At 46.5% G+C, this 26,776-nt stretch overlaps 1 protein-coding gene across 3 annotated transcripts in view; it reads left to right on the top strand.

Annotated features, from left to right (window-relative positions):
* Nucleotides 1–26,776, top strand: part of LOC146206254 (snRNA-activating protein complex subunit 1-like) — a 96,005-nt gene that overhangs the window by 33,785 nt on the left and 35,444 nt on the right. For all 3 annotated transcript variants that reach the window (XM_084590871.1, XM_084590872.1, XM_084590870.1), the window contains one exon: nt 2,628–2,737. In XM_084590871.1, the coding sequence (XP_084446997.1) occupies nt 2,628–2,737 (110 nt within the window). The remainder of the gene's footprint in view (nt 1–2,627; nt 2,738–26,776) is intronic.

Raw genomic sequence — 26,776 nt, forward strand, 5'->3', positions numbered from 1 at the left:
TAAGGGACAAGGTGGGCAATGTCGTTGCGAATATAGATAAGGTAGGCAAGGTAGCCAAGGAGTTCTATACTGATCTCTACAGTAGCCAAAGTAATAGGGACAATAATGAGATTGGCAGTAGGGAAAAGCAGTCAGACGTTCCGCCAGTCACGAAGGACGAGGTTAAGGAAGCATTAGAAACTATAAAAAGTGGGGAAGCAGCTGGAGAGGATCAGGTAATTATAGATTTGTTGAAGGACGGGGAGGATATTGTGCTAGAAAAACTGGCCACCCTGTATACGCAGTGCCTGGTGTCATCGACGGTACCGGAACTATGGAAGAACGCAAACATTATCTTAATTCATAACAAAGGGGACGCTGAGGACCTGAAGCATTACAGACCCCTATTCTGAGCCGGAACATAACCGAAACTGAAGTGGACGCCGGTAGCGCCACCAAGTATACTTTTATATTTGCCTTGCGACATTTATGTTGTCTTTTTGCCGTTGTTTACGTGTGATAAAAGCGTGTTAACATATTCGAGACAAAACCTACCACCGCATTCAAACGGCAACGTCAACTCGCATTTGTCCGCCTCTGAGATCCCTTGCGCATCATGTGATTTTTAGTTGCGAGCCTCGGTCGTTTCGGCTGTAACGGCGATACACGTATTCCTGTTCTTCCTCTTTACTACCTTTTAATAGCTCTTGTTTTCAGTAAGAGTGGCTTTTTTGTAACCAGGAACAGGCATTCTATTGATGCAAGCCCACTTCATTTTTCTCTTTAGTGTCTCTTTAATGGCCGCGGGCGCCGCCACTATTATACACATAGGCATGGCCGGTCTTGAGGGAGAGCACGCTAAGAGAAGCGCGCTCTCCCTTGAGACCGGCCGTAAGCTTGGGTGCCTCGCATCGAGGTATCCTATATACACCCGAATTTTGACCAATCAAAACCGCCGTTTTTTGATACATGGGGCCTACAGAAAATTTCGCAACTGTTCGTATCAAAGAGCTCTGCTCAGGCTGGCATCAGCGTGCTTTAAATTTTCAGTAAACTTTCGACGTTTTTACCCGCCAATAACACTAATAACAGTCTTTTACTATCGTAAATTAGAGAATATGATTAATAAATAGTAAAAGCTCGTTAATTCGAACTTCACGGGACCGGGAAATAAGTTAGAATTATCCGATGTTCGAATTATCGAATGGCCTCGAAAAAACTGAGAAGAACCATTTGTATTACTGTAAACGGTCCACAACACATTTCTTGACAGTGGGCTAAGATACTGCGCTGAGCTGCGATAACAGCATGTTTATCTTTTGACTTTAGCTCCAGCAGGGTGGGGGGAAGCGAACTTGGCAAAGTGCCAGCGCTTGTCCGGTTGTGCAAGCCTCCTTTTCAGTACGTTCGCTTTATCATGCTATGAGCGACTGGGGCAGGCGCATCTACTGCCACTCCAATAATCGGAATGCGCGGTAGCAGCAAGCGGCTTTTGAAGCGAACAGTGCTAAAAGCGGCGTCGTGATTGCGGCTGACTCGCGTGCTTCCGTTGACAACTGATAGTTGGAAGGATGGATAGCTATCGCAAAAAAAAAAAAAAAAAAAGAATAATAATAAAGTATAACCCGTAGTGGCGTTGGCTGGGACCGCGCTGACAGTACTTATCCCTATTTCCAAATTAACAGGGTTGGAATTAACGAGTATTTAGTTCCGAGCTACGTTGCGCAGAAGAGAAAGCAGGCAGCCGCCGTGGCCATGCACTGACCTTGCCGCGGCCGCCGTCCCCTCCCACCAACGCCGCCGGCCGCCGCGCCGGTCATGGCGCCATTTAAGCTTTACCTACTTTTCTATGGTTTTACCTGGTTCCATCTTCTGTCCCTGTTTTGGACGTGCGCAGCCTTTAACTATGCCATCCGATCGCGGAGGTGTTTCTTTACTTTTTTTTATTTGGCCGCATGATGTGCACCAAGCCACCCAGACGCAGCGGTGCGTAGCTCGAATTATCCGTAGCGGAACCGACTCGCGTTCAAATCAACGGGCTTTTTTATACACAGATCTCTAGGGAGCTCTGCCGGACCAAGTAGTCTAGTTCGAATTATTTGAAAATTTGCATTATTGAGGTTTGAATTGACGAGCTTTCACTGTAGCCTTTTGTTGGGAATTATTCGTCTATGGTCATTATCATCAGCAGCTACATTTTTAAGCCTCTTCACTTGTCAGGGAATTAGACCTGAAATAATCAGGGAAAACCTGGAGAAGTCTGGGATTTTGAAAATAGCGGTGTGCTAGACACCCTGTGTCCATTCTGGTCTCCCGTTCCATTGTTAGCTTTGGTGGAGCTTTCAGTGTGATGAGTGTAGTCTGTGCCAGTACTGTGGAGCGCAAATGCTCATTAATTTGATTGCAAAACTACGTCTGAGTCCACTGGGAGTGCTCACTATGTACATGAAAAGCGTAGGAAGACTTAGAGGTTTTATAAAAGTTCATTGTCCTTAGCAAAATATTTTTTGAGGCGGTGCTGATTGCAGTGAGTTTACTGTAGCACTTGACAAGGTCAGGAAAAAAGTGTAAAACCAGGGAAAAATTGTAAATTTCTCTACTTGGCTGTTTATAGTTACTGCATTCTATTACTGTGTTCTTCCCCACAGCATGTGGCAGTTATGCATGAAGAATATATGGCACTGAAGGCTAAACTACCATCGTCTATCGTGAAAAAGGGTGACTTGGTCAAGGAAAACGTTGCTGATGGTCTCATCAGGTGAGTTTAATATTTTTTCATGTTGGAAAGTTATAGAAGAATCTGCATTATTCTTTAAGGTTGTGTACTCTTTTAAAAGTTTCAGGGGGCCCTGACAGTTAAAGCTATTTCCTTATTTATGCTTGGAATGTAATCAAATTTGGCATGGAACTTTTTACAATGATTTAAGAACTGCATTTTATTTTAAGGTAGGCTGTGTAGCTGGTGAGTAATTGCACTGATTTTCTTAAAGCAGTTGAAATAATTAAGGGCAATGCGCAAGTCTTTAAGGGGGGAGGCTACCCTTGAACACCAACTTTTTTATTTCTTGACATACTTGAACAAAATTTTCAGAGTAGGCTCATAGTACAAACATTTGAAAAACTACCAAGTTTCACGGAGCTGGGCTCATTGGTTCTCAAGTTAGAGGAGTATATCAAGATGGTTTACATAGGTCCCTTGGGGCAGGCCTGGAGAATTGACACAACGTGCTGACACTATGAAATTCGTTATGGTCATTCCTGGATAGTTGCCCCAGGGCAAGACAATTCCCTTTTTCCAAATTTCCTCGCTGAAAAATTTTAGCACAGTCCCAAAATCAGTGTTGTTAATCAGACCTACTATAACAAAATATTTATTGTTTGTCATTAATTCCAGACACAATATTTTGAAAAAAGAAAATTGCCTTGCCCGCAGAAATTTATTGAGGTATGGAATAAAAGAAACCTCATGAAAATCTGATAAGTGGTTCCTGAGATATGCCTATCCTAAGCGGCCGCACTAGGCAAAAAAGTGATTCTGATGAAACGGCCCTAGAAGGTTGAGAGAACTTTTTTGTTTGCCAACATATCTCAATGAAATTTTTAGGGCACACTCATAGCATGGACATCTGAATAACTAATAAGTTTCGTAAAGCTGTGTACGCTGGTTCTCAAGTTACAGAACTATATAATATAGGCCACATGGGTCCAGGCCTGCAGAATTTGCGGAATGTGTTGGCATTGTGAAATTCATTGAGGTAATTTCTGGATAGGTATCGCGGGGTAAGACTAGGGGCTTTTTTTTATTATTTTATGTTTTTTAAGTTCCACTGTAACAGATGCTAGGACGCTGCAGGCTATGATGCAGTCGTCGGCGGCGTGCCTCGCCATGAGGACTGCCTTCGCTTCCATGCACTTAACGCGTGTCGCATCTCGAGGCATCGTGAGCGACCACGCAACACTGCTTGAAATCGTTCAGAGGACACGAAAACAGATCTTAAATGTGACGATCGCAAAAATGGCGAAAAGCGAACAGAACGCACAAAGTATAAATATAAAGACAGCCAACAATGACAGCAACGAGCCAGAGCAGACGACGTGGGGAGGTAGCCAGCGGAGACCAACACGTCATCGGACGCAGCAGCCAATAGCAGTCGCCCGATCCCCCTCGTTCTCGCGGAGCGCGCGCTTTGCACAGTCACAGCCTTGAATTCGAGCGCGGGAAACTCGAAAGTCTCCACGAGGCTCCCAATCGGAAGCAAGCCACACCTCGACCGCGCCGCCACCGCTGAGAGGGGCAGAAGAAAGCGCAAGAATTCACAAACAAAACAAGACCAAGATGGCGGTGCTCAGTTCGGCAGGAGAGGAATGATGCACGCGCGAAGTTTGGGAATTTTCGGTGCTTGCTCGCTGTTGCGTGGCTACCGCCGCTTGTTATTAATTCTGAGTATTTCTACGGCGAGTTGGGCATTGATAATTACAGAAAGGGTAGTTTATCAGACATACCGTATTTACTCGCATAATGATCGCACTCGCGTAATGATCGCACCCCTGAATTTTGAGGTCAAAATTCCATTTTTTAAGTTCCCCGCGTAATGATCGCACCCCGAACATGGAGCCGCCTGGTGGTTGATCTGCAGTCATCCCGCAGCGAATGCATTCCGACGAGTTCCCAACCTAGTCTAGTAACGTTGGAGTTCCCATGATTCCATGCTTTGCGGCGTTCGCCATTTTGTAATTCGGCAGCGTCGTAGCGTGATTTGTGTTTTTGTGCGAGTTTACGTCATTTCACCATGGGGCGGTATGCCAGTTACACCGCCGCGTTCAAGCTCAAGGCTGTCGACTATGCACTGGAGCATGGCAACCGCGCTGCTGGTAGGCATTTCGGCGTGGACGAAATGAGGATACGCTATTGGAAGAAGCAGCGCGAAAAGCTGATTGCTACGAACAAGACACGGCGGGCTTTCCGTGGACCTAAAACGGGCAAGTTCCCTCGTGTTGAGGAGGCGGTCCTAGAATACGTGAGGGACCTGCGCAAGGATGGTTGTGCAGTGTCATTAGAAATGATACAGACGCAGGCGCGCACAACTGCCAGGAAGCTGGGAATCGCCGCAAAGGATTTCCGCGCTAGCTCTGGTTGGACGACTCGCTTTATGCGACGGAATGGACTTTCCCTGAGGCGGCGGACGTCGCTGTGCCAGCGGCTCCCAGCCGCGTATGAAAGCAAAGTGATAGACTTCCATCACTTCGCCACTAGGCTTCGCGAAAAATGCGGTTACCTCATGTCGCAAATTGGAAACGCCGATCAAACTCCACTGACGTTCGACATGCCCCGGAATACAACTGTGAACGAGAAGGGTGCTCGGAGCGTCCTCGTGAAGACGTCTGGCGCAGAAAAACAGCGATGCACAGTCATGCTTGCTGTGATGGCCGACGGGCGGAAGCTGCCACCATACGTGATCTTCAAACGGAAGACTATTCCGAAGGGAAACTTTCCCCGTGGCATCCATATACGTGCACAGATGAAAGGGTGGATGACTGCAGACCTGATGGTCGACTGGATCAAGACTGTTTGGGGAAGAAGACCAGGAGCATTTCTGCTTCCCTCGCTTCTGGTTTTGGACAGTTTTAGAGGTCACCTTGTGGACAGCGTGCGTGCCAAGCTGAAAGAGCTGCGCACGGACATTGCAGTCATTCCTGGCGGCCTGACTTCGCTGCTGCAGCCTCTCGACGTGTCTTTGAACAAACCGTTCAAGGACAACGTTCAACGACTTTATGCTGAGTGGATGGCGATGGGCCAGCATGATTTGACGCCGAGCGGAAAGATTAGAAGGCCATCCGTGGAGATGCTGTGCTCGTGGATCACAGAAGCGTGGAGCAGTATCCCCGACGAGGTAGTGGCTAAGAGTTTTAAGAAGACAGGCATATCTAACGCTTTGGATGGAACGGAAGATGACTTCCTATGGGATTGTGAAGATGCTCCCAGCGACGACACTGCCGTTTCCGATGAGTCGTGCTGCAGTGAAAGCGAGGATGGCGAGGATTCAGACTTTGATTAGAGTACTGACGAAAAAAAATAAATGGGCATTGTGCACTCCATGTGATGCTTAATGTGCGTGTTTATTGCGAAGGTAAGCCTTACTCAGCTTTTATTTTTGGTTGTAATCGAGATATATGTTCTAAGACGTCTGACCTGCAACTTGTTTGCGTTTTCGGGGCTCAAAAATTTTTTGTAGAAAATTTACCCCGCGTAATGATCGCACCCCGAAATTTGCGTCAGTATTTTAAAAAAAAAAGTGTGATCATTATGCGAGTAAATACGGTACTACCGGAATATACAGTCTGCCAAAAATTGACTGTTTCGCAGTTTTTCTCGTTTTCAAAGGTCGCGTCCCCCCTTAATGCCAGCATGTTCAAAATACCATGTTGTGTGCTGTAAAGCTGTTGGATTTTTTTGTAGGTGCACAGTTCACATGATAGTAAATGTTATGCTCTGACATGCATGTTTAAGGGGTCATGACACCAAATTTGTAATATAAACTGTTTACTCAGTGTTTCCACGCAAGATCAAACAAAGCATGGTCTGTCGGCTTTTTATATTTATTTTAAAATTTTGTATATTGTTACAACTTGAAAGACGGAATCTGTAATTGGTTGCTGCCAAAATTTTTTTAAAGGCGGAGGGAATTACAGTAAAACTTAGGTGATACGAATCTCACGGGGTCGTGAAAAAATTCGTATCATCAAAACGAACGAAAATAAGTAGACAGAAGCATAGGAAAGGCTGTTGCGCATACCTGTTTACGTCCGAGAATGCTGATTACGGTCGCGCGGTCACAGCTCTCCATTCGCGGCGCACTAAGCACAACAGGCAATCGCGACGTCGGCGACGCGCCATCTCTTGTTGTGCTGTACGCGCCGCGAGAAGTCCGCGTGCCTTCGCGGACTTCTTGTGGCGCGTACAGCAGGACAAAAGATGGCGACGTGCCAGCCGCACGGCGCCGCAGACTGCTCGCGATGCGTACAGCGCGACTGTTGCGAAGTCTACGATGTGCGGTCCACCTGCCTACGCGTACTTCTCCCGGCGCACAGCTTGACTGGAGATGGCAACGTGCGGGTCGCGCGGCACCGCAAACTGCTCGCGGATCGCGATTGCAGAGTCAGCGATGTCCGGTCAGTGCGCACTAGCCGCGTACGCCGCCGCCTGTTACAGCGATGGCGACATCTGCGGTTTGTGGGCCACACGCCGCAGAAAACTTTTCATGGCGTGAGGCCAATAAGAAATTGCAATGTCTGCGAGGTGCGAACCACGTGTCACCGCAAGCTGCTCATGATGCGTACATACAGCGCGGCTGGCAATCGCGGAGACAACGATGTGCGGGCAGTACGTAGTGTTCAAGGTTGCGGTCGCAGTTCGCTGGTTCGTATCATCCGTAGTGGCGCGTGAGAGTGTTCAGAACATCCTTAAATTTTCCTCATTGTACACAATGCACTCTGGCCATGGAATTTCGTGAATTCGTATCAACCGGGTTCGTATCACCAAGATATTACTGCAATAATGACGAAGAGGTGGAGTGCTGTACTTATCTTCTCTGCTGTTTTTGCCAACTTTGGTTATTAATTACTGAAAATATATTCAGGTTAGGTAGCTGAAAATTGTGTGACTAAATACAGTACAACCTCGTTAATTCGAAGTCATCGGGACCACGAGAAATCTTCGAATTAAGCGGGTTTTCGAATTAACCGAACACACCAAGAAATAAGACTTAGGCAAAAAAATCTGTTGCAGGAACGTGTTACCTTTATTCGGCATATTTTGAATTACTACTGAAAGTAATCAGAGATGCTGGTTTGCCGCGTCCGGTAGTTTGCGGCTCCTAAGGTCATGCTCTCGAGTTGGTCAAATAGACGAAACATCTCTGAACTTCCACCGCGGCACTCAACAAAACTGCGGATAACGTTCAGCGATCTGATAACTTCACCGAGAGCAGGTGCTCGGGGAGGCTCGTCGGTGTCGTCGTCGCTATGGTCGCTGTCATCGCGCATGTTCTTACCAGCAGTGATCTCATTCTCCAAGTCAGAGTAGCCAGTCTGCTCTTCGCTCTCAATGTTGATATACTCGGCGAAGCCGACTGCGTTGGACTCATCCTCTGCGCAGAGCGCATTGATGCGGTCGCAATACTCTGCTCCTTCTTCGTCGAGAGTAGTAGTACATGGGTGGTCTGCATCGGCATCAACAGTGCTTTCACTGGAAAAACCAGCGTGTTCAAAACACCGCCTGATCAATGTGGGCTCCACTTGTTTCCAAGCGTACACCATGAGGCATATGGCTCCGAGGAGGTCGATGGAGTACTCCTTGCCATTGTCGTAGCAAAGGAGCATGCGCTTGGGCAGGTGGTACCGATAAATCTTCCTAGTGTGGTGAATGACGCCTTGGTCCATCGGCTGTGAGATCGAAGTGGTGTTCGGAGGTAAAAATACCATCCTGATGGCCTGGAGATGTGGGATGTCGCCATGTGCCGGGCAGTTGTCGACGACAAATAGGACATTCCTGCCCGTGGCCGCGAACTTGCGGTCAAGTTGCCGCACATACTCTTCAAATATTGCACCTGTCATCCAGGCTTTCTTATTGTGCCTGTAGACGAGTTCATCCTTTGGTGGCAGCCGCGCATTTTTGAAGCAGCGAGGCTTCCCCGTCTTCCCGACGACCAGTAGCGGCAGCTTGTGTTTACCGCACATGTTTGCGCCGAACAGCACAGTAATCCTGTCCTTGGCCTGTTTCCTACCCTTGATGGCGGTGTTCTTCACTGCGAATGTTTTTGTTGGCAGCATCTTATAAAAAGTGCAGCCTCGTCAAGGTTGTAAACGTCGTCTGCACCGTACTCGCTAAGCAGCGGCGCCAATGTGTGGTTTCTCCAATCCTCGACAACGCTCTCGTTAGTGCTGCCGCTGTCACCACAGACGGTGAGAAAGGGTAAATTATTGCGTTCTTTAAAACTGCAAAACCATCCATTGCTGCACTTAAATTCCTCGTGCCCAAGTTGTAGAGCTAGGTCGTTGGCCTTCTCCCGCAGTAGCGTTCCATTGACGGGAAGGTGGGCAGCGTTTGCTTTCTGCAGCCAGCGAAGCAGAGCAGCTTCCACATCTTGATACGTGGGAGCCCGCACTCGTGACCGCTTCGAAGAATAGGTCTTGCCGTAAGCCTCTAGTATTTTTGACTTGTTGCTCAATATTGTGGACAACGTCGAGAGGGGCACGCCATGCCTTTTGGCCAACTCGGTCTTCGAACAAGCGCTCTTGCCTGCTTTCTGGATCAAGCAGAACTTCTGCTGCAGCGTTAAAGTCTTGTACTTTGGCATTTCTGCACTGCTACAGTCACAAAGCTAGCACTTCTGCACAGTCCCGCCTAAAAAAACGGCACAGTAGCCGACCCCTAACCACAGCGCACAACACAAAGAAATGGCGCAGGCGAGACCGGCGCGGCGGTGGTGGTGGCGTACTTGCAGCGTCGGAGGCACGGGGGAAGAGTGGGCGAAGCACACCAAGGGATGGAGTGGGGGCGAGGTCACGTGATAAAAACCGGTATGCCCGCCGTGTTGCAGTGAAGCACGTCTTCTCCTCTGCAGGCGCGTGTTTCGGCGGTGCGCGAGGCGCACTGTGGACCGATTTTTGTGCAGAGAGTGCTCCGGCTGGGGCGCTTCGCCTATAAATCATCACCATTACTATGTGGCTTTGCCTTGCGGCTCCGTAGGGCCGTCGTTTCTCCGGGTTTGCGGCGAAACATGGATCAGGCATTGCCGCATAGCAGTCCAAATTTTCGAATTAACCGGGCTGGCGCAGGCCGCCTGTTCGAATTATCCGGCCAAATTTACATTGGAAAATACGGGACCGCAGAAAACCTTCGAATTATCCGGGATTTCGAATTAACCGAGTTCGAATTATCGAGGTTGTACTGTATATGCACGTTTCTATTTGTGTTCAGATAACGTTTGCTTTTCTGGGTAGTGTAGATGTTCTCATAAAATTTCTCAAAATCGGCCCAGGAAATGAAAGTTTACCTACTTTGTAGACCTTTAATTCAAAATCAGCTTAAGGCAGAGCAGCAATAATTGCACACTATGTTCTCAGCATACTTATGTATCAAACTGCTAAAGCTTATGTAATGTTCCAATACAGAGATTCGATTGCACTAATTTCAAGAAAACAGTGAACAATGAGAACTTTTGAAGACAATTAAAAACCATTTTATATTTTTTAAACTTTGCCCACCTATTCTCTACTTCAGCTTTCAATGCCATTAAAAACATATTGCATAATTTTGTTGCATTAGTAATTGTGGCCACTTCAGTATGGCCCTTGCGCAAGGCACAGCACACCACGCGGGTCTGAAGATTCTACGACATTTGTGAATTGCGTGCGATTTCTAAATTTTGCAGTAATAATGTAACAGGGAGTAATATACTTTAAAAGAAGATTAAAGATATATACATTGAGAGACAGCCAAGGAGCCAGGCAATGAGGGCCCAGCGTTCAACGCACTTCTTTCTCTTCACCTTCCACGCACTAGCACGCCATTCGTCCTCATTGCTCTCCACTTCAACAATATTGTATTTAGTCATTTTTGGTCTCAATGTTGCAAATTAGCTCTGAGAGGCACCATAATTAATGATTCGGAATTAGTTTTGTACGCATGGAGTTCCTGAAGTGCTATGGCATCAGGCAGCACAGACGTTTTTCGCAGTTCACCTTCACCATTACGTGGTTTACACAAAAAGACTATGAAGTGCAGTGAGCAAGCAATGTATTCCAAGTAATTTTTATTGAAATGGAAAAATTGTGAAGGTCATGGAGAATTGCCTCATCAAAACACAGTGTTGGCAGTCGTTTATTAAAAGCATTCGACAGCGCACATTGCCTTCATTCCTGTCCAATTATAATGATACTGGATATAGCGATATATCTCATATAACGATCAAATTTTTGTGATTTATCATTTTTCCCATTGCCCCTATGTAAAAATAAACCAGATATAACGATCGATTATCGGTGGTACATCGGATACAACAATAGCTTTATCGCCACTTGGTAAGTGTTTGCCATGAAAATTTTACTGAATATTCAATAAAAGGTAAAATATTTAGAAGAAAATGACATGAAAACTCGACATATGCGGTGAAAACAGAATGAAATGAACACTATCATCAGCGCAATCACAGCCGCGCAAAAGGTGCTGCTGCGGCCGCATCGTCATCGTCATCGTCATCACCATCACCGATTCTGCGTCTGTGGAAGATGGCGGCGACCACATGACGGACGGCGTGATAACTCACGAGATGAAACAGCAGATGCAGGGCTTCAAGGTTGTAAGCCTCGTGAAAAAATACGGGCATTCGCACTTTACGATTTTTTACTATCCATCAAGGCTGGGGATGTCCTTCAGTTCACCCAGCCGCTAATCGGTGTCATGCACACAAAAAGGACTGCCGCCAGCGTACACGCTACTGGAAGCGATGCTCACAGCGATTGTCAAGCTTCAGCTGCTGCTTTAAAATGACTTAACATACTTCTTTAAGTACGCTTAAGTTATTTTATGGCTATTGATGTATACTGTAATAAAGTGTTTAGTGCTCTTTACGATGATTAGCGTTGTTGAACCCGATTTACTCATTGCTAGTAAGGGTAAGCCTACATGCATGGGAAAATATGTGGGTCTTTTTTTTTTTCACTTGTCCAGATATAACGATAATTGGTTATAACGATCGGATTATCAGGTTTTCAACATTCCTGCCTCACATAACTAACCTTAAAAAGAAAGCTTCTTAGTCCCTCAACATACTCAAAGTTCTCTCAAAGAAGCACTGGGGATCCGACCGAACATGCCTTTTACACATTTACCGCTCTGTTGTACGCTCCAGTTTAGATTACGGTTGTATTGTGTATGGCTCTGCGAGGTCATCTTATCTAAAGCGATTAGACCCAATACATAACCTCGGCTTACGTCTTTCTAGTGGTGCATACAGAACATCCCCCATTAAAAGCATCTATGTAGAAACAAATGAACCACCCCTTGCCGACAGGAGGAGCATGCTTACATGTGAATACATACTCAGGATAAGATCTTTACCAAAACATCTCTGTTTCCCCTTAGTTACAAAGTGCCCTTCCAGAACACTGTTCATAAACAAACCCCATGCTATCAGGCCTTTACTACTCCGCTTTGAAGAAATATGCCAAGATTTAGGAATACTGGATGCACTTCCAGCTGTAGCCCAGAGACAGTATCCATTTCCACCCTGGTACAGCCTTCCCTCTACATGTGACCTCACACTGACAGCCTTCCGAAAAAATCAAACAGCACATGAACACATATTACACGAATACCTAGCACTACGAGAAGATCAATTAAGGGGAAATGAGGGTGCTCGTTATAATACATGAAGGAAAGAAGCCAACAGTCGGCGAGGCCAAGGAAAGCGTAGGGGATGTTACTTTATGTCCTTTTCTTTTTTTTTTTAATGTTTACTTGGATAATCACAGAAATTAGTAATGTAATCTTGTTTAGGGGAAGATAATTAAACACAAAGTAGCAGAAAAAACAACGTGTTGATGGTGGGAATTGAACCCACGACCTCCGAATATCGCGTCCGGTGCTCTTCCAACTGAGCTACATCGGCCGCTGTCCCCCCTGCTACTTGCTTGGGTATTTATGTTGTCTGTATACGAACGTTGAGAGTGTTCACCAGCGCCACCCTCAACCATAGCGGCGGACGTAGAACGTCCTTTTGTTACCGCCAGCGTCACGTAGAACGTGATCAAGAGCGAGGGCGAAAGCTGTGCTAGAACCCTCTTACGCTACCTATGGCTTCAAGACTGCCAGAACCGAGACCCCCGTAAGCTACAAGCAGATCAATTAAGGGGAAATGAGGGTGCTCGTTATAATTTATGAAGGAAAGAAGCCAACAGTCGGCGAGGCCAAGGAAAGCGGAGGGGATGTTACTTTATGTCCTTTTTTTTTTTTTTTTTTAATGTTTACTTGGATAATCACAGAAATTAGTAATGTAATCTTGTTTAGGGGAAAGATAATTAAACACAAAGTAGCAGAAAAAACAACGTGCCGATGGTGGGAACCGAACCCACGACCTCCGAATAACGCTTCCGGTGCTCTTCCAACTGAGCTACATTACTAATTTCGGCACGTTGTTTTTCTTTCTACTTTGTGTTTATTTATCTTTCCCCTAAACACATTACATTACTAATTTACGTGATTATGAAGTAAAAAAATAAAAAAATAAAGACCAAGTACAATAACCCAATGCTTTCCTTGGCCTCGCCGACTGTTGGCTTCTCTCCTTCATGTATTATAACGAGTACCCTCATTTCCCCTTCATTTATCTGCTTGTAGCTTACGGGGGTCTCGGTTCTGGCAGTCTTGAAGCCATAGGTAGCGTAAGAGGGTTCTAGCACAGCTTTCGCCCTCACTCGTGATCACGTTCTACGTGACGCTGGCGGTTCGTTCCACACAGGACGTTCCACGTCCACCGCTATAGTTGAGGGTGGCGCTGGTGAACACTCTCAAGGTTCGTATACAGACAACATTAATACCCAAGAAAGTAGCAGGGGGGACAGCGGCCGATGTAGCTCAGTTGGAAGAGCACCGGACGCTGTTACGACCGTGCATCCGCATTGGCGCGCTCTATTGTTCGCCTGTGGGCATGAATAAGTGCTGTGGATATGTGGTGATGGTCCAATGGCTCTAAGTGAGCCTGTTTCCAGGAATCCTGTTTTGTAAGCCTGTTTTGCTTTGTGGACACCCTGCAAATGCCAAATTGACCCTGTCAAGAGAACGTCTGGAAAAACACAAAGAAACGTTCCCCTGCGGGAAATAGCCGGAAGTGCTTTCTTTCTTTTGTTCACCCTTCCCGTCGAGAAGCGCTATGGTCAAGTAAGGAATGCCTACTGTACAAAGGAGACGACAGAGTGACAAGTCCGCTGACGTGCAGGACAAGAAAGGAGCATGACGCATACGGCCATTAAATGATTTCCCGGGAATGCAGGAAAGATTTGCAATTGTCGAAAACGGACAATGCTGGGAGCGTATGCGGCGCCCACGTGCACTTGGGTTTCTGAGAAGTAAATCCACTTGCCGGAACCAGCTGCCTATCGATTCTTGGCTGAAGAATAGAAATGTACCTCCTCGCCGTTCCCAAGCTTTTCCCGCCAACAAGTGACCAGGCTCAACGAAACAATGCCGGGCCAGTCAGTGCTTCAGACCATCAGTGCAGTGATGTGTTCGATTGGATGCCGATATCTGAGGGGCGTGCCCTGGATTTGGTTGGTCAGCATCTTCAGAGAGGGGCTGGACATAGGGGGTTTTAAGGACGCTGCAGAGCACGAAATGTCGCTCTGAGCCCTGGGTAAACGGCTCATCCAGTCGCTTCTCGCTATGAACTCTTAACGCTTGCCATTTTGCTGATGTACCCTTCTTTTTCGTGTAAATAATCTTGTAAATAAGTTTCTCAAAGTGCCATTAAACCTGCTTGTACATATTTCACCAACTTCGAAGATTCAATCCTACTTCAACCCCGAGTCTCTGCACGCTACCAAGTGAAGGCCGGGTCAACTTAGTCCCAGCGTCACGACAACTGGTGGCAGCGGTGGGGTAAAGCCCCAAAACTGGTGACCAGCGTTGGGATCTGAATCTACAAGCCACAACATCTGATGACTGGAGGTGGGATCTGGATCTACAAGCTACAACATCTGGTGATTCGAGGTGGATCAGAATCTACAAGCCACAACATCTGGTGATCGGAGGTGGCATCTCAAGCAACAAGCAGGAGCAACAATCGGCCAACAAGAGGGCAGCTCGGAACATCGATCGCATGTGTGGGCGAGTGCTTGGCTTTTCTTCTGATGTGGACCAGGTTCTAGAACAGGGTTGGATTTTAGAACTGGTAAAAAGTGTTGAAACGCCTTTAGGTTTGGTAGTTTGCACTGTTGTTTTGGAAGTAGCCGACACTCGGAGCGATCATGGACCTGCAAAAGCTGCAGAAACCGGAACTGTTGCAATTGTGTGAGGAATTGGGAATTGATACAAGTGGTTTGGCACGAAAACCTTTGATTATAAAGGCAATCACAGATTTGGGAGCCGATGATGAGGAGCTCAGTGAAGCATGGAACCTCATCGCCCAAAAAAAGGAGGAGCAGCTCAGACAGCAGAAAGAGCGGGAAAAAGAGGAAAAGAGGCGTGAGCGTGAACTTGAGAGGGAAAAAGAGGAAAGGGAGCGCGAACGTCAGAGGGAAAAAGAGGAAAGGGAGCGTGAACTTGAGAGGGAAAAAGAGGAAAGGGAGCACGAACGTGAGAAGCTTGAAAGAGAAGCAAAAAAGCTGGACCAAGAAATTGAGCTCCGGAAATTAGAACTAGAGTTGAGCAAGAGGTCGGGCGATTGTCCCCAGCTAGCGGTACCTCGTCTCAACAAGGAGGCAGATTTCAAGATGTCAAAGTACATGCAGCCATATGTGATATCAGGGGATATCGGTCTGTATCTGGCTAACTTTGAGCGAACCTGCGAAAAACTGTCCTTCCAGCGAGACACTTGGTCTCAGAGATTATTGACGGTTCTGCCCTGCGAGGCAGCGGAGGTTGTCGCGCGGCTAAGCAAGGAGGACGCGGACAACTACGAGAAGGTCAAAGCTTGCCTTCTGAGAAAGTATAGGCTTAGCGCCGAGGCGTTCAGACAACGTTTTCGGAACGCTACTAAGTCCAGGGACGAGAGTTACCCTGAATTCCTGTACAATTTAAGAGTCAATTTGGGCGAGTGGCTAAAGAGCACTGATTCCTACAGTGATAGGGACGCTGTAGTCGAGCGAATTCTTTTGGAGCAGTTTTATATCTGCCTCCCAGAAAAAGAAAGAAATTGGTTACAGGACCGAGGCGACATTAAGTCTGCAACTGAAGCTGCCGAACTCATTGAGGAGTACGCTTCGCGCCGACAATTCAACAACCCAGCCGTGGATAGGCCCCGCAATCCCAAGTTGAGGGTGAATAACCGTCAGAAAAGGCACTTTGCTAGAGTTGGAAACGAAGAAATGAAGGTTTCTTCAGGCAAATTCCCTAGAAAGGACGGCAGTGAGAAAAGTGGGGAAGTGACCAACGTGCAGAACACAAAGAATAAGCTTGAGGCTAGGAAGCCTCACATGCTTTAGGTGTAATGAGCAGGGTCACATTGCCGTCAACTGCCGGAAAGAAAAGATTGCTTTCTCGTATGTAAGTGACTGCGATGAAAATATGCAGCTTTTGGAACCCTACCTGCATGACCTAGTAGTCAACGGGAAGCCTTGCAAGGTACTGCGCGATTCGGCCGCAACGATGGATGTTGTCCATCCGGCGTATGTGTCGCCTTCCGACTATACAGGACAGTGTGCGTGGATCCGCCAGGTAGTGGAGGAACAGAGTGTGTGCTTGCCAATCGCGAACGTGGTCATCGAGGGCCCTTTCGGCAAGTTAACAACCGAGGCTGCCGTTTCAGGAAAGCTTCCTAAGTGCTATCCGTATTTGTTCTCCAACAAATCGGACATGCTACTGCGAAAGAGGGGCATCCTTTTCGGAGACAGAGTTGTGCCAGCCTTAACACGTTCAAAGGCGCGAGAACTAGCTACACTGCTCATTCCAGAAAAATCCACAGCGGAAGAAACGGCAGTTAAAACAGTGGTCGATGTAGAAGATAGCGGGCCAGAAAACTTTGAGAGCGAGGCATCTCAGATATGTCAACTTGAAAGTGAGCTTGATGAGACGCGGAATGAGGACGTTCTTGAGAGTAACCTCTTGCCGCCAGTGTCTAGTAATCTCACGAGACTTTTAAGTGGAACCCGAGAGGACTTAGCTATGGAGCAAGCCAATGATCCCAAGAATAAGCTCGAAGTACAGTGGGAAGGACCTGCTAAAGTCGTTGCAGAGCTTTCTGACACTAACTACGCAGTGAAAATCCCCGATATGCGTAAAGCAGTGCGCATTTATCTTTGCAATCTTATGAAGCCTTATGAGCAGAGGGAAACCATGGTAAATCTAACGTTAAACCTTCCTGAGGAGATTGGGGATAACTTGATTTGCCTCAGCGGAAAAGGAAGCAACGCTCAGGAGCTTCTCAAAAAGACGGAGCAGAGAGGAGAACTAAAGAAATCCCAGCTGTCCGATCTGGGCGAAATAATAACAGAGTTTGAAGCCTGCTTCGTGGACAGGCCAGGCAGGACTGATTTGACTGAGCACGATATTGAGCTGACTTCAGACGTGCCAGTGCGATCAAGGTGCTACCGATTTTCTCCAAGGCAAAGAGAAATTCTGGATAGGGAAGTAACTCGCATGCTGGAATTAGGAGTAATAAAACCCTCGGAAAGCGATTATGCTTCGCCTATGATCTTAGTAGAAGCTCCAGGTAAAGACCCTAGGCCTGTGGTAGACTACCGAAAGCTAAATTCTCTCACCAGGGATCAAGTGTATCCTATTCCGAATATTGAGGAGAGAGTAGAACAGGTCAGTAGAGCGGCATATGTGACTACGCAGGACCTTACTCGAGGATACTGGCAAGTACCGCTCACTGAACGCGCCAGCAGATACGCGGCTTTCGTCACTCCGACGGGCAGCTACCAGCCAACAATGATGAGTTTCGGGCTCAAAAATGCTCCATTTTGTTTTTCCCGACTCATGGATAGGGTTTTAAAGAGGTGTGAAACATTCGCGGTGCCTTATTTAGACGACATTGCGGTTTTTTCCGACTCATGGGCGGACCATATTGTACATCTAAGAGCTGTACTGAGCCTTTTGCGTCAAGCTGGACTAACTGTAAAGGCCGAGAAATGTTGCCTGGCAAGGGCGACCGTGGACTACTTGGGTCACAATGTAGGTCAAGGTTTCAGGAAACCCAGCGAGATTAAGATTTCTGCGGTAGCAGACTACCCGCGGCCGAGCACGAAGACGGAAATTCGAGCATTCCTGGGTCTGACGGGATACTACAATCACTACATCCCTAACTATTCAGCTTTGGCTAGCCCTCTGACCGACGCTCTCCGCAAGACAGAACCGACAAATGTAGTCTGGGACGAACAAAAGGAAGCCTCCTTCGTAAACCTGAAGGCTGTGCTGATTAGCCGTCCGGTATTGCGAGCTCCAGACTATGACCGAGAATTCACGGTCCAGTGTGATGCAAGTGATCGAGGGCTAGGTGCTGTTCTCTGCCAGAGAGATGACGACGGTAATGAGCACCCCGTGCTCTACCTGAGCAGAAAACTGAGTTCTAGAGAGAGGGCTTATTGCGCGTCAGAGAAAGAGTGCGCTTGCATTGTATGGGCCATTCAAAAATTGCAGTGCTATCTTGGAGGGGCCAAATTCACCGTAGAGACGGACCATTGTCCCCTGGCTTGGCTGCAAACTGCGACATCGAAGAACAGTCGCCTTCTTAGGTGGAGCTTGATTTTACAGCAGTACAATTTTGAAATAAGATACAAAAAGGGGAAGTTAAATGGGAATGCGGACGCGCTTAGCCGCTCTTTCTAAGCGGTCCGAGATGTTCCTCACCATGTATCCAAATTGATAATCAGGTTTTTATTTTTTTCGTGCGCTTGAATATATGTGACTATGTAAAGCAGCACGTTTGGTTTTCGAGGCATACGTGGGTCCTGAACGTCTTGAGAGTGGGCTTTTCTCGAACAACAATGGCAGTTTTCTTTTAACCTGGTCTCTTCAGACGGGAGCCGAGTGCTTGTTTAGACATGTGGTTGAGTTTCAGACAGCTCGAGCAATTTGGCCTACAACAATCAAGACAACGCGACAAGCAACAGCGAGCTTCAAGCGTTCACGTGCAGGCCATTAAGTCGTCTCTTCATGCTGCAGCTGCGACTGCTGCCCTCCGAGACTCTTCTGGCGGGGGAGGAGGCTGTTACGACCGTGCATCCGCATTGGCGCGCTCTATTGTTCGCCTGTGGGCATGAATAAGTGCTGTGGATATGTGGTGATGGTCCAATGGCTCCAAGTGAGCCTGTTTCCAGGAATCCTGTTTTGTAAGCCTGTTTTGCTTTGTGGACACCCTGCAAATGCCAAATTGACCCTGTCAAGAGAACGTCTGGAAAAACACAAAGAAACGTTCCCCTGCGGGAAATAGCCGGAAGTGCTTTCTTTCTTTTGTTCACCCTTCCCGTCGAGAAGCGCTATGGTCAAGTAAGGAATGCCTACTGTACAAAGGAGACGACAGAGTGACAAGTCCGCTGACGTGCAGGACAAGAAAGGAGCATGACGCATACGGCCATTAAATGATTTCCCGGGAATGCAGGAAAGATTTGCAATTGTCGAAAACGGACAATGCTGGGAGCGTATGCGGCGCCCACGTGCACTTGGGTTTCTGAGAAGTAAATCCACTTGCCGGAACCAGCTGCCTATCGATTCTTGGCTGAAGAATAGAAATGTACCTCCTCGCCGTTCCCAAGCTTTTCCCGCCAACAAGTGACCAGGCTCAACGAAACAATGCCGGGCCAGTCAGTGCTTCAGACCATCAGTGCAGTGATGTGTTCGATTGGATGCCGATATCTGAGGGGCGTGCCCTGGATTTGGTTGGTCAGCATCTTCAGAGAGGGGCTGGACATAGGGGGTTTTAAGGACGCTGCAGAGCACGAAATGTCGCTCTGAGCCCTGGGTAAACAGCTCATCCAGTCGCTTCTCGCTATGAACTCTTAACGCTTGCCATTTTGCTGATGTACCCTTCTTTTTCGTGTAAATAATCTTGTAAATAAGTTTCTCAAAGTGCCATTAAACCTGCTTGTACATATTTCACCAACTTCGAAGATTCAATCCTACTTCAACCCCGAGTCTCTGCACGCTACCAAGTGAAGGCCGGGTCAACTTAGTCCCAGCGTCACGACAACGCGTTATTCGGAGGTCGTGGGTTCGGTTCCCACCATCGGCACGTTGTTTTTCTTTCTACTTTGTGTTTATTTATCTTTCCCCTAAACACATTACATTACTAATTTACGTGATTATGAAGTAAAAATTAAAAAAAAAATAAAGACCAAGTACAATAACCCAATGCTTTCCTTGGCCTCACCGACTGTTGGCTTCTTTCCTTAATGTTGAGCTATATAATATAACCTGTAATAAATAAATAATAAATATTATATTTTGTGTAATTGGTAACTAGAGTTGGTTAAAACAGCAGGGAAGATAAGCACGGAACACCACCTCTTCGTCATTTTTAATTCCCCGTGCCTCTAAAAAACTTTTTTGTCATCAAACCCAATTGCAAATTTCTTTTTTTCAGTCATCAGGCAACAATATATAAAAATTCAAAATAAATATAAAAGGTCAACCGACCATGCTTTGTTTGATCTTACGTGGAGACACCCTACTGTGTCTTTTTCCTTATGTTTCAAGCAACTAAACCTCAAATTTTGGGCTCCATCGGAGCTGCAGATATTTGTAAATCTATTTTTTTCATTTCTTTAGAAACAGCTTGCTGATCTGGCAACCGGCACGGCCATTGACGACATAGGCTGACGCCACTTCGTCTTTTGCATGTTTTATGCACGGTGTCAACCGTGACGCATTATGTTGCTCGAAGCCGATGTGGCGGACCAAACAGCATTCATGCCATCAACTGCATTTAGCGCAAACTGAGCTTTTCAATTTTTGTAGGATATGGCGGGTTGTGTGGGCAGGCGCCGGATTATACGCTGCTCTCAAAATCGCTCTCAAGTTTTGAGAGCGTGACGTCAAAATGACGAGGCCCAGACATGTGAAGAGTGACGACATCGCAGAACGACATCGTGGAATTATCCAATTACAAGTAACACTAGGGTGCTTAATAGCAGAACCCCGCCCCGGAAGTTTTTATTAGCACGATAAGGGGCCGTTTGCAAACATTTTTCGCGAGAACGCAGCAAATAAAATTAGAAACATTCTATTTACCTAAGCAACATTGTTTGAGGCTAAAAAACGGCAACTGAAAATAGAAGCATTTTTAGTATTACAAAATGGGCTCCTAGGTAACTATTTTCGCTGAGAGAGTCCACTGACCACCGCGAGGCATGAACATGGCGACTTACAAAAAGCTGATTTTCCGACTATTTGCTGCGTTTTACGCGTTGTCTAAAATTGAGATCCTGTGCGGATGTCGTTAGTAGCCGGAAAACTCTGACTGAAAGCAGTGAAGGCTACCAGCCTACAATGAACAGCTTGGTGAAAATGTTTGACGAAAATCGACTAAGTCGACTTGCTGAAGAGTGTTTTCCATCAGTGCTTACCAGCGATGACAAGAGCGATGAGCTGGAGCCATGTGATCTGCTGTGTTGTTTCTTTAGAAAATACAGAAGGAAAATGAAGGCTACAATATTACGTCTGCTGATAGATGGAAGCTGGCAGTATCAACAAAGCAGGTGGTAGCTTCTATGTAAGAGCTCGCGACTGCAGTGCGGGAAACGAGATATGACTCACGACCCTCCACCACTAACTTCTCGTGCAAGCCACGGGGACAGTCACTGCTGGGCTTTGGCTCAGTTTGCTGCTGCTTCGTTCCATTCGTGTTCAGTTGCTGATGTTGTTCAGTCTGTGCAAGATATAGAAACTGTGATGTTTATGCTCCGTTTGATTTGTTCAAGAGAAAGAAAACACTTTATTTAGAAATTTTTTACCGTCATTTCATTTATAAATTTTTTTACCGTCACCGAGGCAAAAACGAGTTTGTTCTACCAGGGGCCGTATTACAGGCCGCTCTATAATTAAGAACGCTCTAAAACGCCCGCTTCTATTGGTCGCCGTCGCCATCTTGAAAAGTTGCGTCGCGGGATGCTGCGATTGCGTCGCGGAGGCGAAAAAACAGATGACATCGCGCACCCCGTGGTTTTAGACTATTTTTATAGAGCGCGACGAGACGGTCTAAAACGTTTTACAGCATTTTTAGAGCGAAAGTGGCGGCGGCGTTCGCGGTGGAGTGGTGTGAGGGGTGGCTGCGGCGCTGAAGCGGCAACGCCGGCACGAGCAACGACGAAGGGCGGTGTGTGAGAATGCGTTCTACTTGTTCGGCGAGTTGTTCCGACGCCTATTTCGACTTGAAAATGTGAAAGCGGAATGGTGGTGTGACGAATGCGCCGATGAACTGTGATGAAGCTCGCAGTCGACTGCTTTGACGGTGCGGCTGTCATGCATGCTCCGATCTTTTTTTTTTTTTGCCTCCGGAGGATGTCTCCGCAGGTAGTCGGCCTCTCATGACTGACGGTGAGCAAGTGCGTGCGTCAAATGGCTGAACTCGACTGCTGCAAAGTTGGCGCTGAAGGGTGGTTGGGCTCCGCAGTGCGCCCAAAGCAAAAGGCGGAGGTGAAGGTGACATACAGTGCAAAGCGAATGAAAACGAGCGAGGGTGGTTGTGTACGCTCAACCGCGTTGCTTTTCCCCGTGTTCGTTCTAACTGAAGCATTTGTGTGTGAGATGTTCGTGTGGACAAAGTTTATTTTGCCTGTGCTCTGCAGTCGATCTTTCTTTTGTTTCTGTTCCTTAAAGAGAACTAAACAAAGCCCCGATTACACTGCTTTCTATATGATTTCTCCGCGCATTTAGGACCATCACACAGTACCTTGACTTCAGACGATGCGCAAAAGCCGGCATTAGCCGTGGAATCAGCTGTTTTACTGAAAAGCGCCATTTTCACGGTTTGCTTGCCTCTGCCAGCGCGCTCTCATGGCAAAAGAAGCTACCCACGAGAGCGTTTAATTGCAAAACTAGCTGCTTCATGATTTCCTTGATGACGTTGAACTTGAAATGCGGCTTCATGAAAAAAATGAAGCTTTAGTTAATTTATTCACATGCTATATCTATGAAAAAGTTAGCAAACAGCACCTTGACGTGCGAATAAATCTCTTGCCATGAAAATAAGTGGCCTGGGGCGGCACCCTGGTGATCATTGGTTGATTCCGATTTTCGTCACGCATTGACGTCTCGCCGAGGCGTCACGGCGTCGTCATTTTCACGTCGCGCTCTAAAACTTTAGAGCGAGTCCCGTAATTCGGCCCCAGACCTCAGTTTAGAGGGGATAAAAGTAGGCCTGAATAGGGATGTCTAGTATGTTGCATTTCGTGCAGCAGGAAGAGTGATGGTGTTGGTCGCACATTGTTGGAAGGCCTCTCTGACGGTGTCATAGTGCCTGTTCGTGTTGAATGGTATCCACTCTGTCGGCGGGAAAAGCAAGCGTATTATGCATGCTGGTGTGTGATGCTGCAGGCAAGCTGGTAAATTGGCTAAATTTCCGCGATCCCAATAATGTAAACGGCCCACCAGAGAGGTGTGGAGATATCTCGAAGGTGGAGAATGTGTACTAGTTTTCAAGGTCCTTTATATCCATCAAGGAGTCTCTGTAGTGTTTCAAAATATGTTCATTTTATACACATTCCTCATTCTCTTTCAATATTATGTGCATTATGTACATGCCATTTCTGTTAAAAGGTCAGTTTGAACAGAAGATGAATTTTTTGGTTATTTGTTGAGAAAGACTTGGAAAATAATGCCATGGACAAAAGTAGCTTTATAAAGGTGTACCTATCACACGTTATGGCGTAGTCATTTTTTGGATGCTTATAGTTTAGCTGCCTCTACTGTCTTAAGCTGTTCAGCATTCTCCTTGACAGTGTTGCATGTTTTATTAGTGTAAAATAACCTTTATTCACTTATCTAGCAATGCATTTGTTATGCTTACAGTTATTTTATTGTCACTGAGATTTTGTCATTCAGCAGTCATTCTAGGCACTGAAGCCTAGAAAAGTAAGCCATTCTCCTAGCAGCTGCTACAGCATACAGCAACACGTCTAATAGTATACCAATCAGCTGGCTTTGTTATATCTGATATATAAGCATTTTGTGTACTGCGCCATGCATACAGTACCTATTTGTATAGGTAGCCTCAATAATTTATTCTTGCGAGCCTAATAATTTATTCTCCAATGTACATGTTATTGTTGTATGGTCAATGTACATCAAGGTAAATTAAATGTGCTTCTCTATATGCGCCTCTGTTGCAGTAAAAACACTCAAGTGAAATGTTGCTGCCAAGAAATAAGCGTTTCTACCTAATATAAGTGGCAATAAAACAATCTTTTGTTGGTGGTATGCAGGAGACGGCAACTGCCCACTGAAGTCATGGCTGATTACACCAGTGTCAAGCCATCCCAGTCCCAGCTCACTGTCCCTTCTCTGCTATCGTCTTGCAGCCTGGTACAGTTGGCTGCGGTCACTGTGTTGTAAACATGCTTAAACTGAAACGTGCAGCATTACAGCAAGGCAGTAAATGTTCGTGATTTAAGCATGTTTACAGCACAGTTAGTGACCGCAGCCAACTGTACCAGGCTGCAAGACGATAGCAGAGAAGGGAAAGTGAGCTGGGACTGGGATGGCTTGACACTGGTGTAGTCAGCCATGACCAGTGGGCAGTTGCCGTCTCCTGCATAACCAAAATACGACATCCGCTTAGGCCCACCTTTTGCTAATCTCAACAGCTTTTGAGCATGCTTTAGTATACAATTGAAAATCCATACCAAGTAGCCCACAGCCAGAATTGTAAACATTCGCAGGAATGCTGACAACATATACCTTTGCTGATTAGGCGAGCATCATTGTAAGGACAGCCTTGTAGCTTTGTATTAATATAAATAACGTGCTATGATTACCTGCATAACACAGCCACCCCGGTTTCTTAGGCAGGAAGTAAATTTAAACACTAAATATTGTCTTCTGTTGCTACTGCCATGATAACAAAATTGCACTGCAATGTGCATTCTTTGGCATAACTAGCCAGTCTCATTCATGCAGCTTCAGCATATTCAGGATATGGATCATTTGCCGAAATCTTAAGTCAGCCTCTCTGCAAGACTAGCTTTCTAAAAAGAAAAGTCTTCTGACCAGAAAACACTCTCTATCTTTGCTGAAACAAAAAAGAAGTAGCCGTTTTTACGGCACATTCACTTTTGAGTCGCAAACGTGTCACAGGCAGAGAGCTTGACAAATGGCCCGAAACCAGTCATTGAGGAGCAAGGTGCACTGGACAATCCATAGTCCCTTCATCCTGTACTTGCTTTACATATAAAGGGGAGGTATACAGCTATTGATCCCTTTCGACAGCTCTTGCTAGGTCATCTTGAAGACTACTGAAAAAAAAAAAAAGAGAACTTGCCTCTGTGCGTTTCTTAAAATAATGCACGAGTGGTAATGAGACCTTTGGTTTGAAAACAAGCCTTGCAGAGAAGCCGACTTGCAATAAGTGGTGCATTGCACACATCGGTGCATATAATCAAAATCGATGATCAACACGGGTTTTTTTAGAGCTTACCCAAGAAAAAGACACAGGTGTTCAGCAGGCCTTCGTTCACCTTTTTGTGCACAGGAGTACCGCTAGACAAACACGTCGTGGAGGAGGTGTTGGTTCAGCGGGGCAGCGGGGGTCACGAAATGCGCATGTTTGCATCGCAGATCTGAGATAAAATAGGCACAATACAAGCTTACTGTGATCTTCCGAACTCATAGCCGAACACACGCAGTCAAAGACAAAATCTACTCACTATTGTGATGTTCACAACGTACGTAGAACCCCTTGCCTAGCGACTTGTTTTCATATCTCCCCGCGGCACCTTAACTGCAATCAGCGTTTTACACAATGGCTTTCACTACCGGTGCAGTATGCAATACAAACGCCCTTACATTTCCAACGTATGCTGTAAGCACGATGTAATCGTGGTTGGAAGCCTTCGGTAGCAAAAAAATGCGGTGCACTTGCCACCACAGTGACGACGCACTCACCCGCAAGGTTCCGTTCATCGATGTTCGTTGCTAATCGCCGCACAGTCACTCCGATTTCTGCTTGTGCTCGGGTCGAACAGAGTCGGAACAACTCTTCCAGCAACTCAAACGCATCTTCGTGCTTCATCCTTTGCCGCGGATCGCCGACACAACTGCCTCATAGCCGGCGTATCACAATGTATGTGGCTGCCATTTTCGCTCTCAAAAATGCTCTCAAACGATTGAGACTGCTTCTGTCGCTCTAAAAAAAACGGTCTCAATTCAATTGGCGGCCATATTTAGGTGCTCAACGTCATCGTCCACTGGTGACGCAGAAAACCAATGTGTTCACCGGTTAGAACTGACCAATAGGAGATGGGCCTTTGAGAGTGATTTTGAGAGCGGTGCGTAATCCGGCTCCAGGATTCAAATGCGTGTTGATTCCCAAGTATGAAAGGGGCACCAGCTAGCCTGCTTCAACAACATACACAATGTACACTGAAACACGTCTCGAAAGCAATGGAAATTAACACATAAAAGTGCAATGCATTGAGTTCTGTCCGATTGCTCTTTTGTACATACTGCGAGTACCACCCGATGACGCAGCAGCGTAGGGGTGCGGTGCGCTACTATGAGGCTACCACATCCTGTCTTAGCAGCATCGTTTGCACTGCTTGAACGTTGTCATGCCCAAGTCTGGCCCCCAGCTGCATAATGAAAGCAGAAGATAAGGTCATAAGGCTTACAGCACTGTGTACCGGTCCGCAAGCACAGTGGCACTCTGGACGTCTAGTTCACCCTAATCATCGCTAGGCCTAGATTGCTTCGCATCGAAGGCATAATGGACGGCACTTTGTAATTGATCAGCATCGCATTATAGTAACTGGGCTACTCGATCATGAAACTTCCTTAGTCTTGACCACACTTTTTCATAGTAAAAAAAAAATTGCTTTCGGCAATGCCTTAGCACCTTAGCTAGCATATACAAGAACATGGGCACTAAAC

Source organism: Amblyomma maculatum, chromosome 1 (genome assembly GCF_055883805.1).
Source record: "Amblyomma maculatum isolate TAMU_Amacu chromosome 1, ASM5588380v1, whole genome shotgun sequence".
NCBI lineage: Eukaryota > Metazoa > Arthropoda > Arachnida > Ixodida > Ixodidae > Amblyomma > Amblyomma maculatum.